At 41.0% G+C, this 19,406-nt stretch overlaps 1 protein-coding gene and 1 long non-coding RNA gene across 8 annotated transcripts in view; one reads left to right on the top strand and one right to left on the bottom strand.

Annotated features, from left to right (window-relative positions):
- FRMD4A (FERM domain containing 4A) overlaps positions 1 to 19,406 on the top strand; it is a 435,019-nt gene that overhangs the window by 239,060 nt on the left and 176,553 nt on the right. For all 6 annotated transcript variants that reach the window (XM_056573366.1, XM_056573365.1, XM_056573364.1 and 3 more), the window contains one exon: positions 12,062 to 12,127. In XM_056573366.1, coding sequence (XP_056429341.1) covers positions 12,062 to 12,127 — 66 coding nt within the window. The remainder of the gene's footprint in view (positions 1 to 12,061; positions 12,128 to 19,406) is intronic.
- Positions 1 to 19,406, bottom strand: part of LOC130368922 (uncharacterized) — a 136,244-nt gene that overhangs the window by 110,955 nt on the left and 5,883 nt on the right. The window lies entirely within an intron of this gene.

Here is a 19,406-nt window from a genome sequence, read left to right as displayed (position 1 = left end):
TGTGTGTGTATGTGTGTATATATATATATATATATATATATATATATATATATATATATATGCAAGTCAAAAAATGTTTCAATATCTTGTAATACCTTTTTTATTGGACTAACAGAATTTTGTATATATATATATATATATATATATATATATATACACACACACACACTGTAGCTTGTCAAATAGCAGTGGACATATATTTTCATCCTATATTCATATATAGGGAATACACTATCTCTTGATCTTAAGAATTTAATATGACATTTAAGAGGAAAATCATGTGTTCTTGAGGTGGCATAGCTGGATATTGTGTTGCACTTTGAGGTGTAGTAAGTATAAAGCAGCGGTCTTCAAACTGTGGCCCTCCAGCTGTTGCAAAACTACAACTCCCAGCATGCCCGGACAGCCAATGGCTGTCCGGGCATGCTGGGAATTGTTTTTTTTTTTTTTTGCAACATCTGGGGGGCCAGAGTTTGAAGACCACTGGTATAAAGCAATGAGGCAGACTTCAGTCAGGGTGATAGCATAGGGAGCAGGATGTTTTTCATGCAGGGATACAGTAGAAGACATGCAGATTGCATGATGATGATGATGATGATGAAGGTTGGTGATGCCGGTTGCCCTGCAGAGACCTATTCTGCCGGCAGACTCATTGCTGGAAAGAGTCAAATATTACAGGTTTCACCTTTTCCATGCTCACAGTGTTTTAGGAGGCTTTTAGTTCTATAAATAGCCTTGGCAGATTTAGTGCAATGCACAGTGATGCAGGCAGCCTACCCAGACAGAACATACAGCTAGGAAACATGAGACACGTCCATTATAATACTCTCTCATTGGTAGTAAAAAGAGAAGAAAAAAAAATCTGCAGTGTATCAAGGGGGATGGTGGCTGAAAAGCAATGCTTTATGGACTTTTACATATCAAATGACAGAAGTTCCTGTTAGAGAAATGTTAACCTGTCCTTTGCTAGATTGCAGTGGTTAGGCCGACTTCAGGTAGTAAAGAGTTAAGTTGAGTTGGCGCATCTTATCCTGTCATCTTCTGTTGCATATTTAAATAGGCAGCATTACCTTTTTCATGGTAAAGGTTGTGTGAAGGGGCTCGGGTTGCATCCAGTATCTTGCTGGTAAATAATTCATGAATATTATTTGCGCATGCTTTGCCATGGTGGGAGCCGGAGTGACCTGACAGAGTTTTCACTCACTTCCATATTCATCTAGAATTGAAATTCTGAGTGCAATGTCAGCTACGGCTGAGATGATCTGACATGTCATGGACAGACCATACTATGTGTTATCCAGGACACCATAGTTTATTAACCGATGTGTCTAATTACCTTTTTATAGGTGTATTTACATCCTCATGACATCATTATGATGGTTTATGGTTCTGTTAGGAGGCTACCGTCTGTAGCTAGTATGGATGCCATGGAAATGTCTACTGTTATCCTTAAAAACCTTGTCTAACATACCTAACATGTAGCTATGTTGTCATATAAGCATTTAGAGTGCAGGTTGCTAATATATGTGGGATAGATTGTAGCTATGTAGAAATAAATGCATTTTATAAGCAGGTTACAAATTGTCAGGCATCTTACCTGTGTGGCCATTCCGAATGTTACAGACAGCAGACTCCATTACTTCAATACTACTCAGTGCTATTATTTGTGACATAAAATCCAGATTTGAAAGACTAGGAAGACCAATGCACTTGATAGATTCATTTTACAGCTACATTTTATTCATAGTTTGCATCATTTTTACCCAGATTTAGTCATTTTGAAGGATGGCATTAAATGACATTGCATTTCTATGTGTATGTTAAGTGGACTTTGCCAGCCATATGTGGAAGCCACCTGTACTCTTTGGAATAGGATGAGGTTGTGGCTACAATTGTCATTTAGGAAATAATGGTGTCCTTTATATGTTGTGCATGGAGGAGAGTGACTGGCAGCTCTGATTGGCATCAGCAGGAGAAAGTGTCAAAACACAACTATTAAACCTTATGCTACTCATAGAAATGTATCAAGGCAGCGAATAACTGCTCATCCACTTCTGCCTATAATACCCATTTATGAAATCAGTATAATCCAAAGAGCTTTTCTATTGTGTAGTACTAGATACTTTAAAGCCCTGTTTCTTCCATTGTGTTGTCCTGTTCTTGACTTCTTGGACAGTTTTGAGTTTCCTAGAGATAAAGTAGTTAGTTGATAATAAGCTCACAGCCTTATGATGGGAATCTGATGATTTCATTTTGCTGGTGTTTTTGTTGTTTGTATTTGCTATTATAGAAGTATTTATAGAAGTATAGTATAGGGTTTCCTTTTTTTTTTTTTTAATTTTTTTTTTTTTACATAAAAAATAAAGAAATCCGTGCAGTGAAATCTAACATTTCCTAAATTAATGTCTTACTTCTTCTTGCCCTGGCATTCTTTACTAAGTGTTTTGTTTATTTTTTTAAAGCCTTGACAGAGGGATGGCTGTGGATATAGAGGGAAATTTATCAAGGGATTTAAGCAGCTTTTTGTGCTTACAAAAGTCGCACAAAAAGTCACATGTGCACCTAAGCAATTTTATGTACAAATTTTGTGGGTAAGCAAAAAATACCAATCTGCCCTACCTAAGCAATTTTCAGTTTTTACTATGAAGTGGTCCAGGATTTATCATTTTGAAAGTCGCATGTAAGCAAATAAAAGTCGCAAACACCCTTCAAAAAGTCACAAGTGTAAGCAAGGTCAGACCTGGCTTTCAAACTTGCCTATGACAACATTTTCAAAAAGTCGCTCAAAAAGTCTCGCGTGAGACTTTGTGCGACTTTTTGCACAGCTCAGTTCACCGGCACACACTCACATCTACCACCTGCCTGCAAGGTGTTAGGACTACAATTCCCAGCATGTTCTCACTGTAAGGGCATGCTGGGAGTTGTAGTCATGCAATAGCTAGTGGTTGGGTGGTCAGGGAGCGAAGCTGTGCAAAGGTCGCAGGTGAGATGGGTCCTACGAGCGGGTAGGAGATGTACAGGAGGGTGACAAGCTTGTCACCCACCCGCACATCTCCCGCCCATGAAACACTACTACAACTCCCAGCATGTCCTTACAAAAAATTTTGTCTTCACAGGTTTTGCTATGTGTTTGGGCGTCGACTTGGCAAATTAAGTTTAATATGAATAAATATAAAGTTATGCATTTAGGTACTAATAACCTGCATGCATTGTATGTCTTAGGGGGATAGGGGATAAGATGCCTGATCACGGGGGTCCCGCCACTGGGGACCCCCATGATCTTCGACGCTGCACAATGTTAGAATCAGCCCCTGGAGCGTGCTCGCTCCGGGTCTGGTTACTGGTGATCACGGGGACAGAGCATTGTGACGGCACAACTCCGCCCCGTGTGACGTCACGCTCCGCCCCCTAAATGCAAGCCTATGGAGGGGGCGTGACAGCTTTGAGCGTGACTTCACACGGGGGCAGAGCCGTGACGTCACTTTGCTCCGTCCCCATGATCGCCAGTAATCAACACGCTCTGGGGGCTGATTCTAATGGGTTGCGGCATGGAAGATCACGGGGGGTCCCCAGCGGCGGGACCCCCGCGATCAGGCATCTTATTCCCTATCCTTTGGATAGGGGATAAGATGTCTTAGCGCTGGAGTACCCCTTTAAACTGGGAGAGTCACTGGTAGAAAAGGATCTGAGTGTACTTGTAGATCATAGACTGCAGAATAACATGCAATGTCAGGCAGCTGCTTCTAAGGCCAGCAAGATATTGTCCTGTATCAGAATATTACGGCTTTATAAAGTATTATTGCGGCCTCACTTAGAATATGCTGTTCAGTTTTGGGCACTGGTTCATAAAAGGGACATTATGAAGCTGGAAAAGGTAAAAACTAAACTAAGAAGATCCATGAAACATCTTAGTTTTGAGGAAAGATTAAAATAATTACATTTGTTTAATCTTGAGAAGAGATGTTTAATGGGGATTTGATCAACTTATTTAGGTATATACATGAACCATACAAAAAATATGAGAAAACCTGTTGCAGGTAAAACTCCCTCAAAAGACAAGCGGCATCCCCCCCCCCCCCCCCCTTTTTTTTTTTTTTTACCATATAAACAAAAAAAACTTGGAAAAGTCAACCTCGGGAACTGGTCACAGCAAAAACTGTTATGGGCTTCAAAACAGACTTAGACAAATTTAGAATGAATGCTTATATATAATCACATACCCTACTCTTCACCCACCCATACCCCTTCCGTTCATTCATCTCCTCCCCTCCTCAGTTGAATGATGTATGTCTTTTTTCAACTATACTTTGTAACAATGTAATTTCTAACAACCAGAAGTATACGGCAACATGATGCAAAGTTCAGGCATGATTTTAGAACACAGGCACATCCGTTTATTCATGATTGTCAGAACAGGCTGTGGCCTAAAGCTGTCCATAAACCTTAGCTTTAGGCTAAGAGAGTGTTCGACCTGGATTATATCTTTCCCAAACCCCAAATAAACAATCCCACTCGGTTAGGCCAAGCATGGATGTGTTGTCAATGGGGAGAGTAGAGAAAGCTGCTGGCTGCGGCTTATCTCCCCAAGCTGGAGCTCCCATGCATCATGACAATATATTGTACTCCCATGACATCTCCTTTAGGGTATTGTATAGTGTTGGTGTGTTTTTTTTATTGTGAAATCTATTAGTCTAAAATTGACCAGTAACATGATGTGAGAAGCCTTGGCTTTTTACTATGGAAAAGACTATGGAAAAGACTGTTAGATTTACATTTTGTTAATCAGACTTGGATCTATGTTTTGAACACTTGAAAGATGAGGTACTATAACGCAAATAAGTGAATCCCGTGTAAGCCTTTTGCATTTTCTTTTTATCTTCTAAGACTCGTTGATGTTGGAATATGTGAAAGACCTCCCCCTGGATGAGGCAATGTTTACATAGAGCAGGAAACATACTGTAGACCATACCCCTGGTGGGAGAAAAGTGTGAGGTCTCTAGAGAAAAGGTCTATTGAGTCATGGCTGTCTTAGATATGTGTTAAGTTTATGTGAACTCTCAATGTTTTTAATGTCCGTAAACGTGAAATGTATCTTTCTTCAATAGAGAACACTTATAATATTCTCATTAGCTGGATGCTCCAGAACATTCATAGTTTACTGCTAAATTTCTATTCTTGTGTGAGCCTTGATTTTTGCATGATGTCACAAGCTTGAGGTCACATATTGCCTTAAAGAGATATCATTGTTGATGTGCCCCGACTCATGTCTGTTTGTAAATTCTCCGATATTAGTAGACAAATTCAATATAAGGAAAGGGAATGAGTTGTAGTAGTAACCAGGCCTTGGTTATAAACCTGAAACAAAAGACAGCAATCCGTAGTGTGATACCGTTGTTGATCAAAGGATAACTCGGGTGGATATCGCGCTTACCGCAATGGGTAACACTCCACCAACCGCAACAATGGATCAAGGCGTAGAATGAAGATAAGGTGTCAGCAACCACTCCATATCTCGTCAGGTATAGCAAAAGTAGAACTCAGGCATGTCTGATGAAGCAGCTGTGCTGTGAAACGCGTTGCATTATGGGTGAATAAACGTTTTTGTCTTACTACCTGGTTGTTGAGTGCCCTTGTATCCCGTCCACACTTTGGAGTTCTACATTGGTTATAAACCTGTCAGTGATTGTTCACTTGGATTTAATTTTCTCTTGCCTCAAAGTCTCTTCACTGAGTGGCAAAACACAGTATTCCTCATGGAGAAAAATATTCTTTTGATTAAATAGGAGTTTATTAACATTACAGCTGGTTTACCATTTCCTTCAGCGCCAGTGCACTAATATCCTTTGATTCTGACGTTCATCCAGCTGTGTTCATACAGATGATGCTGTACTCAATGCCAGGACAAGATGTGTAGTTAAATCCAATTGGTCTTATAAACCTGGATTATATGTGCTCCTGTATTGGAAAATTAATGGTGAAATGTCTTGAAGACATTTTTCATTTTTGGTATAGTGTTACTGAATTATTTGACACTCAATAAGGAATTAAAGTGACAATAATTGAGTGTCATGTTTTATACTAATATCTGTGATAAAATTATCGTATTTTTCGTCATAAGACGCTCCAGCATATAAGACGCACCTAATTTTATAGGATAAAAATCTAGAAAATAAAGATTCTGAACCAAATACAATGTAAAGTATAGGACAGTGATCTTCAACCTGCGGACCTTCAGATGTTGCAAAACTATAACTCCCAGCATGCCCGGACAGCCGTTGGCTGTCCGGGCAAGCTGGGAGTTGTAGTTTTGCAACATCTGGAGGTCCGCGTGTTGAAGACCACTGGTATAGGAGGTAGTACTCACGTGTCCCCGCCGCTCCGAACGCATCACCACTCGTCACCGCTGCCCTGGATGTCGTCTTCCATCGCTGTTGCCGCGTCCCCGGGGTGTCCCCGTTGCTCCGGAACGTCTCTGCTGCCGGGTATCCTCGCTCTCCGTCGCCACCATGACGTCGCTACGCACGCCACTCCTATTGGATGACGGGACGGCGTGCGAGACGACGTGATGACGACGAAGGAGAGCGCCGGCCATGCAGGGGATCCCGACACGGAGCAGACACTGAGGAGGCAGGTAAGGTCCCTCCCGGTGTCCTGTAAGCTGTTCGGGAGGCCAAGATTTCACTGCGGCAGTCCCGAACAGCCCGACTGAACAGCCGGGTTAGTGTTACGTTCGCTTCAGACGCGGCGGTCAGCTTTGATCGCCGCGTCTGAAAGGTTAATACAGGGCATCACCGCGATCGATGAAGTCCTGTATTAGCCGCGGGTCCCGGCCGTTGATGGCCGCAGGGACCGCCGCGATAGGGGTGTATTCGCCGTATAAGACGCACCAACTTTCCCCCCCCAGTTTTGGGGAAGAAAAAGTGCGTCTTATACGGCGAAAAATAAAGCTGGCTTATAGTAAATTCAATGATGGAATGCACAATACATAGTACAGAAATGTATTAGTACAAATTTCATTGGAGTGTATACAAAATCTTCATGGCAGTACCCTTATACATTACACTGTAACATGACCCACAGAGGAAAGATAAAGGTTGAGTTTCACTTTCCCTACATCATGTTTACTGGTTTTGGAATGAAACAGTACATGTGGTTAATGGTATTTTCAGTTGTCCAGAATGTATATTGTAAGGAGTGATCGTGTCACAGTGTTCCATATAGAAACTTTATGCTGATTTTACCCACAATTCAGGAATAAATTTGTGTTTGGGCGGGTTCCTCATTTCATTAAATACGTGCTGCCAAGTACATTGACTTCCTATAAAATGGGCTTTTGTTTGTGTCCCTAATGTGAAATTAGATTGTAAACTGTTTGACACGTGGGAACAAAAAGTATCAGCCTCTTTGGTCTTAAAGGGGTATTCCGGGCAAAAACATTTTATCTACTATCCAAAGGATAGGGGATAAGATGTCTGATCGCGGGGGGGGGGGGGGGCCGCTGCTGAGACCCCCCCGCGATCTCCCTGCAGTACATGCATTCTATGCAGGTGCTGAATCTCCAGTTTCGGAAACCTCTGGGTTTCCGGGACTGGGGACATGATGTCACGTCACGCCATGCCCCCTCCATTCATGTCTGTAGGAGGGGGCATGATGGCCATCACGCCCCCTCCCATAGACATGAATGGAGGGGGCGTGGCATGGCATGACGTCACGTCCCCAGTCCCGGAAACCCAGAGGTTTCCGAAACTGGAGATTCAGCACCTGCATAGAATGCAGGTACTGCAGGGAGATCGCGGGGGGTCTCAGCAGCGGGCCTCCCATGATCAGACATCTTATCCCCTATCCTTTTGGATAGAGGAGAAAATGTTTTTGCCCGAAATACCCCTTTAAGGCCAATTGTATGTCTTATTGTCCAACCAATAATCAAAATTCGTACCAACAATCACGCCATGTATATCAGTAAAACATTGGACAGAAATGTTCATTATGGTTTTGTATGTTCATTGCACTGTAAAACAATCCCAGTCCCTCATATTCCTAAAATCCATTTAGTTGGATATTGCCAAGGATGTAATTAGATATATTCCTATTTAACAGATGTAATATGTAAGGATCCTTCAAATAACTAGTCTACTAGTACATTTAACATGTCGGAGGCATTTATAGAAAAGATACATTGTCATTTGTACTGGATGTTGTTCCGGTCTCTGGGGTCATACAGTTTATGGGGCACATTCCGAAGTGTTGAATCATATGGAGACACAATCAAAGATTTCACATACGGAGGGAAGTAAAGCCCAGACTTTTTGAATGCCGTTATACACACAACACAGGAAATCCCTGATCCAGATTGGAAAGTGATTCCTACAGGCAGGCTAACTTTATGGTCTTTGAATCTATCTAAACTTTGCTAATCCAAGAAGATATGTTTATAAGAATTCTAGAAATGTAATTCAATAAAACATTTTTTTTTTTTTTTAAAGCCTTCAGCACCACACAGTAGTGGATAGGTACCTTCAAAATAACTTTTTTCCAAAATGTTTATTATAGTAGATCATTAACTATAAGGAGTTTAGATGAAAAGTTTCAGCAACAGTACTCTCCTTATTTTAATACTTCCGTACACTGATGCTTGTTATCCGATACCCCAACATCTTCTATACTCCAATAGCAAGTATAGAAGTCCTTGTACTCCTAATTCCTAATGATCTCCTCTATTATTGTTTGATGTTCTGTACATCTTAAACAGATTTATTATATGTGCCCCTAATACCACAACATTTATTGTTCCCCCAATACTATTGTTCCGTCCTTCACTTTTGAATTTGCAAAGCTCCTTGTAGCCCTACTCCTGCATAATTTCCTGTACCCCTGAAATGCATAAGTTCCTGCAACCCCTAACCATGTATTCCTTATACCTCTGTATTACATCACCTGCTGCAAACATAATTTTCTTAAGCCATAGTACTACATTATATTCTATACCGTAACCCAACATAGCCATCTGTGTGCCTAATAATATCCTTTACCCCTTCTACAACATCATTTCTTGCACCACTAGTTCTGTCTCATCTTTGGCGCCCCAAATAATGTATCCTCTGCTGTTTCTTTGCCGAATCCAAATGAAAATGCATGCGTAAAATAAATGTCTCTAAATTTTACGATGTGCGAACTTAGCCTAAAGCTGAATCATTATATGAACATATTGGTTATTTCAGATAATAAAACACGTTTGCTGAGAATTGGTGTGCAGTAGAAATGACTATTTTTACATCCTGTTTCCTCTTTAAATTAAAATATTTAGCTGTGACCTACCCATAATATGTTTACATGTGTATATGTAGTAAAATCCAAAAGAACAGCAGCTTTCTAAATCCCCGGCAAACAACTGAGTCAGTCCTACGCTCTACCAACAGATAGTCTCTGCTCAGCACAGAACTCAGTGGAACTCTGCATTGACCTCATTCCCGTCAGCAGGCAGAGGTGACATTTGGCTCTACATAAATTTTATTTGGACTGGGTGCTGTTTCTTTCTTTGTGATTATCTGAATGCTTTCCAGAAATTGGTACAGAGAAAGTATGTGACTAAGAAGAGTTATCTAGTTTGAACAACAACTCAGATTGTGTCTTCCTCTGCCAAAAGCTGCTTGAAGGTGTTCACGCAGTTTTAAGGCCTTTTATATAGTTGTTCCTGTATCGCTGTTGCCTTTAAACAAGGTATTTATTTGTACCTGTTGGAATGGCCAATGTTCATTTTAAGTTGACATTTGTGGTCCTTCAAAAATATACTGCATGTATCTTTCAGCTTCATCTTAAAGGCCTCCTGATCAGAGAACCTCCTCCATAGTCTTGATATGCAATAATAGGGCACATGCATTATATGGTAAATGAGACCTACTCAGCTGCCTAGCAGTTGTATACTTCACATAAGCCATCACAAGCCATACAATAGTCATACAGAAGCCATACAATAGTCATACAGAAGATATCACAAGCCATATAATTGCTAAGCCCACATAAACACTACAACTCTTTTCTCCCAATAGCCAGTTCAAGGTGTCCAAATAGCCAGTTCCTTGCCATTTCACCCAGAACAGCTGAACCCAGCCAACAGAGAAGTCTGCCCAGTTCTCCATTAACTCAAACCTCTTAGGACAGGAGTATGAAGAGTGGAGCAATAAACCTTGACTAATAACCTAGGCTAAAAAGAGAGAAACGTCCTAATATATTTTACCTTATAATTCACATTTTGAGCAAAAGTAGTACAACTGTGATCAGAGCCGCCACCACACATCAAATTAATATACAGGTTGGGCCATTTATATGGAATAAAATAAAATTGTAATGGTTGGTGACATCATCTTCCTGTTTGTGGCACATTAGTATATGTAAGGGGGGAAGGAACTTTTCAAGATGGGTGGTGACCATGGCAGCCATTTTGAAGTCGGCCATTTTGAATTCAACATTTTGTTTTCTCAATAGGAAGAGGGTCATGTGACTCAAATTTATTGGGAATTTCACAAGAAAAACAATTATGTGCTTGGTTTTAATGTACAAGGAATGCTCGGACCTGGCATGTTCCCTGAGTTTTTCCAGCAAGATGGTGCACCACCACATTATGGGTGTCAGGTCCGAGCATTCCTAGATGAACAGTTTCCTGGAAAGGGGATTGGTCGTCGTGGGCCAGTTGAATGGCCCCCAAGGTCTTCCCCTTAGACTTTTATCTTTGGGGTCATCTGAAGGCAATTGTCTATGCTGTGAAGATACGAGATGTGCAGCACCTGAAACTACAGATACTGGAAGCCTGTGCTAACATTTCTCCTGCGGTGATGCTATCAGTGTGTGAAGAGTGGGAGAAGAGGGTTGCTTTGACAATCCAACACAATGGGCAGCACATTTAACACATTTTATAAGTGGTCAGAAACTTGTAAATAACTCATGAAAGAATAAAGTTATGTTAAAACCAAGCACATCATTGTTTTTCTTGTGAAATTCCCAATAAGTTTGATGTGTCACATGACCCTCTTCCTATTGAAAAAACAAATGTTTGATTCAAGATGGCCGCCATGGTCAACCCCCATCTTGAAAAGTTTCCCCCCTCACATATACTAATGTGCCACAAACAAGAAGGTTAATATCCCCAACCATTCCCATTTTATTAAGGTGTATCCATATAAATGGCCCACCCTGTAATATACATGTCTTTTATGGAAAGATCCATTTAACCTTTGGCTTGGTTGTCTATCCAGCACTCGCCATAACTGTAGTAATGGTACTTCTTTATTGTCATCAGGGTTGAAAGAACAAAAACCCTTGACATATTGTAGCATCCAAATATTCTCTAATCAGAAACACAGAGAAATTGTTTCCCAGAATGACTTACCCTGGAGACAACAACCGAGTTATGCAAGAACTCTCATTCATATTTCATAACACGTTTTATTATTGCAGATAATTGAAACAAATGCATCATGTTGGTAAAACAGCATAACACGCGTACAATCTATTCTTATTTGCTGGTACTTGTTCATAGGAACACTGTGTATTATATGACAATACCTCATATATTCCTCCTCATACTTTGGCGTGTGTAATGGTATACTACTCTGGTCTATATCTTATTTCTGTGAATTTACCTATTGACATTAATGAACTGTTTTATAAACAATGGTTGGTTTATGAGTTGCTTTCAGCTTGTATTTTTGCAGTAAAGAGATCCCCTAGGTAGGGAGGGTTTTTGTTGATCTGTAGAATACCTTTCATGGACTTTTTATTGATACTCAATGGCCCAGATTTATCAAACTGTGTGAGAGAAAAACTAGTGATTTCCCCACAGCAACCAATCACAGCTCCGCTAACGAGCTGTGGTAAAGTGAAAGCTGAGCTGTGATTGGTTGTTATGGGATCATTCTAATTTTTCTCACCCAGTTTGATAAATCTGATTATATTACCAAGTTCATAGCCTTTGACTATTCCTTTGCTACATACTGTTATTATATTGCATGTATTCCAACATGAAGCATCTTACAAAGCGCTAACCCCATTTTCTGTCCCTTTACAGATGACGGAGGGGCGGCGATGTCAGGTTCACCTCCTAGATGACAGGAAGTTGGAACTTCTCGTACAGGTAAATAGATATACTATATTAGTATACTTTTCTCAAATTCTCATCATTTTACATGTGCTGTATGTGTGTCCAGTTTTTCTTTCGCTTCTTTATTTACGGTATATAATATTTGTGTTGGTGTTACAATATATTATAGTTGCACAAGGGCACTAAGGTTTGTATATAGCTGCTGTATGACATTAGTTCACAGTGAATTGATGGATAGAAACTGATTTAGGTTAAACAGTTGTTGCCTGTTTTATGTGGAATTCACCTTCAGGGTGCGTTCACACGCTCTTTGTTTGTGCGGGTTTTCCGCAGCGTATTTGAAAGGGGTGGGCTCTTCTCGGCTGTCCATAGCAGATTGTCCGCGGCGGAATTTACGCTGCGGAAAATCCGCCGCAAGCCCCATTGAAGTCAGTAGGGACTGCAGCGGATTTTCCGTAAATTCCGCCGCGGACAATCTGCTATGGACAGCCGAGAAGAGCCCGCCCCTTTCAAATACGTTGCGGAAAACCCGCAAAAACAAAGAGCGTGTGGACGCACCCTAAAGGGGTACTCCGCTGCTCAGCGTTTGGAACAAAGTGTTCAGAATGCTGGAGCTTGCGTCGGGAGCTTGTGATGTCATAGCCCCATCCCCTCAATGTAAGTCTATGGGAGGGGGCGTGACGGATGTCACGCCCCCTCCCATAGACTTGCATTGAGGGGATGGGTGTGACAACATGAGGGGGTGGGGTTATGTCCCGCGCTCCGGCGCCTGCTCCAGTGTTCCGAACAGTTTGTTCCAAACGCTGAGCAGCGGAGTACCCCTTTTAAGCTAGAATAGGGAGTAATACCAAGGACGCCCTGAGGCCTACAGTGGACATGGGTGACTTGCTGCATCTCACTCTTTATTGACTTCTTATTACTATTGCTTAAATAATCTTTAGAGCCTTGCAGTATCCTATCCATTGGAGGATATGGAAGAGAGCAGGTTAGACGTTGCTGGTATTTCCTGGAAGGTCACATCCCTTTGTCAAGCATTAGCGAAATAACATTCCTTCAATATATATGAACTGGGTGGAGGCAGGAAGAAGGAGGCTGTGCAGTAGGAAGACTGGGCTAAGAGATGAATGGATAATTCGGAGACCGCTTTGAATTCCAGGAAGTATGTGTTAATAGTGACTTTTACACATGGTGTGAAATATTCTATGTAAGAAAATTACAACAGACCAGGAGATCTGTATCCTGGATGAGAATATTGAGATCCTGTTACTGTGTTGTCTAATACCATAGTAGACTGAACACTGTATGCTGAAAACTAAAATGCTTTTACCTAAGAATATACTACAGAGGTAACGGTCAATAAGAAAAAGGATAGTAGTGAAACCTTTGCTAAACTGGGTACTTAGGTGGAATTTTTTTTTTCAAATCAACTAGTCTCGGAAAGTTCTACAGATTTGTAAATTACTTCTATTTAAAAATCTTAACCCTACCAGTACTTATCAGCTGCTGTATGCTACAGAGGAAGTTGTGTAGTTCTTTCCAGTCTGACCACATTGCTCCTTCTTGACATCTCTGTTCATGTCAGGAACTGGCCAGAGTAGAAGCCAATTCCCATAGCAAACTTCTCCTGCTCTGGACAGTTCCTTACATGGATAGAGGTGTCAGCAGAGAGCACTGTGGTAAGGCTGGAAAGAACTACACAACTTCCTCTGAAGCATACAGCACCTGATACGTACTGAAAGGGACTTAAGATTTAAAAAAAAAAATCAAGATTTTTTAATAGAAGTAATTTACAGATCTGTATAACTTTCTCGCACCAGTTTTTGGGTACTCCAGTGGAAAACAAATCTGTTCAGAAGTACAGAAAGACCAGTACTTAGGGATAGTTTGACTTAAAGTATAAAGCTAAGCCAGTTCACGTATGTCTTGCAAATATGGGGAAGAAGATGTATCACCCACTTACCCTCTTCCTAGTAGGCTTGTTCTATTTATGAGGATAACTGCAGGGACTTCGCTAATATATGAAGGGCCAAGAAACCTCAGACTGTTAAGGATGTTTTTTGAAGGCAAGGTTCATGCAATGCATATCGGAGGTTAACGGAATATCTTCTTTTTTTTTTATAGTTTCAAATACAAGATAAGTCTTAAATTCTTAAAAACATAAGAATGAATAGTTAATAAATAGTGTATGATATTTTGTCTTCAATAAACTTGGTTATTCGGTAGCAGTCAATGGTTTTATTAAAGTCTCAGAACAGTGGCAGTGAACTTATTTATGTCTACAAGCCTACCTAGAGTGGGGTAAGTGGGTGATGCATCTTCTGCCCCCTACAGGTGACTAAGTTCAATATATTACTAACTAGCTGAGTACCCGGCATTGCCTGGATTTTCCTTCCTAATCCTTGTTACTGCAAGGCTCCCATGGACTTGCATTGAGAGGGCGGGGTGTGACATCTTGAGGGGGCGGGGCTATGACATCATGAGCTCCCGGTGTCTGCTCCAGCATTCCGAACAGTTTGTTGCAAATGCTGAGCAGCGGAGTACCCCTTTAAACTTCACAAAAAAGGTATAATATGTGCCAAAAAGGTATTAGTGTTAATTATGTCAGCTAATAAATGGTGAAGACTTACTGTAGACTGTGTAAAAATCTGGGTCAATCTAAGGCCACACTACGGACATTTAGCCAGTGGAACTATGCTGGCATAATGTCCTTATTGCTTTAGGTAAATGCATAGTGATGATCTTCCTGAATGTTTATACGATTATGTATAACTGGACTACAAGTAATAATACTGCAAAACACCTCATAAATCTTCTGCTAACACTGATCTAGTTGGCTGTGATTTGCATTAATTTTCCTGTTCGTTCACAATTATTTGCTTATTATAGATGGTCCTGAATGCATGTTATTATGGGAAAGGCTAGGTTCATCCATGTTCCTGTGGGAAACACCTTGTTAATCTAATACATGAATTTATAATTTGATATTACTGTAGACGGAGTCAGGGTCAGTCATCATTAGTTACAGTAGTCTTGTGGGATTGCTCCTATTCCATGCAAGTAGAAAAATAATTTTTTATCATTTCCATGCCATATAATATCACATTTATGGGATCTACAGGAGCATTAAAACAGAGCTATAACTAGAATAAAATAACATTTCAGGCTTTCCTCATGAAAACTAATACATTTTGTAAAAACATCCCCAACACACTAATATGGCAGCTATCACAGTTCCATATGAGTCACAGCCAAGGTTTCCCAGAATCTTGTACATCAATTTTGCCTAATTATGTTGCATTACGGAATAAGGGGACGTAATACTGCATTACTAGTTGTATTTTATGTTTTGCTTTGATTTGCTGTTTGTTGTCTGCATCATACAAAATGTATAGTGTACTTATGTCATAGTGTCACTATTCAGAAAGTGTCACGGGTAAGGGTAGATTATAGTAGAAGAAAAGATGTAACTTTGCCTGGGTCTAAACAATGTAGGGTTCTCCAGCAACCCATCCTAACTTTGATCTAGGCAAATAGTTACATTATTGGTGCATATTGGTCATGGTGGGGGGGGGGGGGGAACTATCATGCCAGGAAGGCCCACAAGTAATTGTCTGATCGGTCATGGGACCCTTCCCTTTTTGTCTTCACATGTCCTATTACATGGGGAGTTGTGTGGCCAACAAAGGAAAAAAATGTTTAAGCAGGGTGAAACCCCAACTGGTCCAATTTTGGTCAAACAAGGGGACACCTCTATTTAGCAAGAGATCATGACATGAGATAAGATTAAAGGGATATTCCAGGCAAAACCTTTTTTATATATATATATCAACTGGCTCCGGAAAGTTAAACAGATTTGTAAATTACTTCTATTAAAAAATCTTAATCCTTCCAATAGTTATTAGCTTCTGAAGTTTTCTGTCTAACTGCTCAATGATGATGTCACGTCCCAGGTCTCAACAACAACTCAACTTCAGAAGCTAATAACTATTGGAAGGATTAAGATTTTTTTTTATAGAAGTCATTTACAAATCTGTTTAACTTTCCGGAGCCAGTTGATATATAAAAAAAAGTTTTGGCCTGGAATACCCCTTTAATATTGTACAGTATGCTGTTATTGTAGCAAGGCATGAGCAGCTCACCACATGCACGCCCTCCTCACCACCTGTGCGGTGGACCGGCTGGTACCGCCTCCAGCCTATTATTAGACAAGAACAAAGACTAGGTCCGGCACCAGAATGGTTGCAGATAAAAGCTTGCGTTATTTTATTGAAGATATCGCAGTACAAGGCAGAACGTCTATGCTGTTATTATAATAGAATTATACACTTTTTAATGGCACTATAGTGTACAGTATAGCACTTATGTAATTTTTGTCATTGGATGCTACATGGCTTGTTACATTTGACAGTTGTTGCTATCATTATTATTTTTTATTATTATTTGTATTGTTCTTAGTATAATTATTTTTTACCAAGCTTATTTGGTTCACAATTGTTGCTCAGGAGCCTTCATATACATTTAATGTGGCCCAGGCCAAATAAACTACTCCGACAGTCAAGAGAGGGGATGAGGATTATACAAGGAATCTCCTGATTCTACCCAGTACCTCCAATAGGATTACTGGGGACATTTATCATTTAGCTTTACGCCACTTCAGTGTTCTAAATGTCCCTGCAAATTTTGCACAATGTGTCTGCAATTTTCTTGCACAATTTTGGGTAGAACATCTTTCAAAGTTGTCTGTTTGGTGCACCATACACCACTTTATGCAGTGGAGCTGTATTTATTATTTGTGCAAATTAAAGGGGTATTCCAGGAATTATTTTTATTTGACTATGCTACAGGGGCTGTAAAGTTAGCGTAGTTCATAATATAGTGTCTGTACATGTGTGAGACAGTTTTCCCACAATTCTTGTGATTTTCACCCCAATATTTATTTTTAACAGCATGCAAAATGACTGTTGTCTCAGATTTGTCCCAGGTTGCAATGCAGCTGAGACCTCATTAGTCAGCTGATGACAGGGAGCCTGTCTGCTTCAATGGGTGGAGGGATCGCTATGTGGGAGAGAGATCAACTGCAACTAATGCATCCTGATTGAAAACCACAGGTCTTTTGAATGGATGCAACTCATTTATGTTTCAATGGGTGGGGTGGCTGATGTGTGGGAGGGAGGAAAAGCGAACTATGGGATTTGTAGTCAAAAATAGAAAACAGGAAATACCAGTTCACAAAAAGCTAGCCACAGTGTCATGGTAATCTCATAACCAGGGCCAGATTAAGGCTGCCTGGAAGACGGAGCACTTCATTATGATGGCCCCAACCCCCACCCCTCGACAGTCCCCCTTCCCTTCCACTGAGACTTGTTGCAGGCTTGTCAAGTAAAGAACAGACTGAGACCAAAAATAGGCCTGGGCATATTAGACTGTTCCCCCACATTAGGTGCAGTATAGTTCCCCCACATTAGGTGCAGTATAGTTCCCCCGCATTAGGTGCAGTACAGTTCCCCCGCATTAGGTGCAGTACAGTTCCCCCACATTAGGTGCAGTACAGTTCCCCCACATTAGGTGCAGTACAGTTCCCCCACATTAGGTGCAGTACAGTTCCCCCACATTAGGTGCAGTACAGTTCCCCCACATTAGGTGCAGTACAGTTCCCCCACATTAGGTGCAGTACAGTTCCCCCACATTAGGTGCAGTACAGTTCCCCCGCATTAGGTGCAGTATAGTTTCCCCCGCATTAGGTGCAGTACAGTTCCCCCACATTAGGTGCAGTACAGTTCCCCCGCATTAGGTGCAGTATAGTTCCCCCGCATTAGGTTGACAGTACAGTTTCCCCACAGTAGGTTGCAGTTCCCCCACATTAGGTGCAGTATAGTCCCCTCACAGACATACAGCCTTAAGCCATATTCAGTGTACTGGGCACGGAGCAGGCACTCCAGGAGCGCCAATGATGATCCGGCCCTGCTCACAACATAGCCATTTAGCCCCAAGACAACCACAGATCCTTCCTAAGCATGTCCATTACTGTCTGTCAGGTACGTACTAAAATCACCTTATGGTGGATAACCCCTTTAAATTTTAGAATTTTTTTTTTGTGTGTGTGCAAACCTACACCACCTAATAGGACATGTACAAAAGTGTCAGATGCCAGAACATAAAGCTTAAAGGGGTACTCTGGCGCTTAGACATCTTATCCCCTATCCAAAGGATAGGGGATAAGATGCCTGATCGCTGGGAACCCCCGTGATCTTGCTCGCAGCACCCCAGTTAAAATCACGCCCCCTCCTATAGGCTTGCATTGAGGGGCGGAGCGTGACGTCACGCGGAGGCGTGACATCACATGCCGCCGGCCCTGTGGTCGCTGGTAATCAGACCCGGAGCATACATGCTCCGGGGACTGATTTTAACTGGGGTGCTGCGTGCAAGATCACGGGGGACCCCCGCGATCAGGCATCTTATCCCCTATCCTTTGGATAGGGGATAAGATGTCTAAACGCCGGAGTACCCCTTTAAACCTATCTTTGCAGCTCACTGGTCTCTATAATTGAGCAAAATTTATCCTGTGCACCTTTTTGGTAAATTTTGAGCAACTGTGCAAACAATACACCAAAGCCAACATTTATCATTGTCTTTAGACAATCTCTTTTTATGTCTACAAAAGGCGCAAGCAGGGTTTTTTGTGCCTTTTTTGCGCCTTTTGGTTTACACATTTCTGCTACACCAGCCCAGACTTAGCTTTTTGGTGTAGAGTGTGAAGAGAGAAATTTCTGAAAATTTGACCTACACAAAATGTATCAAATGCTCTGTGACCATTTAATAAATTTGGTGCTCCTACACATTACCAGCACACACAAAAAGTGTAGAAAAATGTTTCACTTACACCTAAAATGATAAATGCGACCCAAATCTTTACTACCTTACACCAACATTGATAAATGTCCCCCTATAGGTTTATTTTATATTGTATGTTATTGACAGTGGGTAGCAATCCTGTTGTGTATAAATTACACAAATATTAGTTGCTTGTATTTACATATACATATAATACATAACTATTTATAATGTACACAATGTCATAAAGTCATAAATTCAGACCATTTTATAGACTGCAGACTTCTTAGATCGGTATTTCCCAACCAGGGTGCCTCCAGCTGTTGCAAAACTACAACTGTCCAGACATACTGGAAGATGTAGTTTTGCACCAGCTTTAGCTACCCTGGTTGGGAAACATTGTCTTAGATGAATTCTAAGATACAAATACATCAGTATACAGCTGCAGCCAATCTCCATCATGACTACCACCGTGAACAGC

The sequence above is a fragment of the Hyla sarda genome, chromosome 4, assembly GCF_029499605.1.
Source record: "Hyla sarda isolate aHylSar1 chromosome 4, aHylSar1.hap1, whole genome shotgun sequence".
Classification (NCBI taxonomy): domain Eukaryota; kingdom Metazoa; phylum Chordata; class Amphibia; order Anura; family Hylidae; genus Hyla; species Hyla sarda.
Note: the sequence above shows the minus strand (reverse complement) of the source record. Positions and strands in the feature narration are given on the sequence as shown.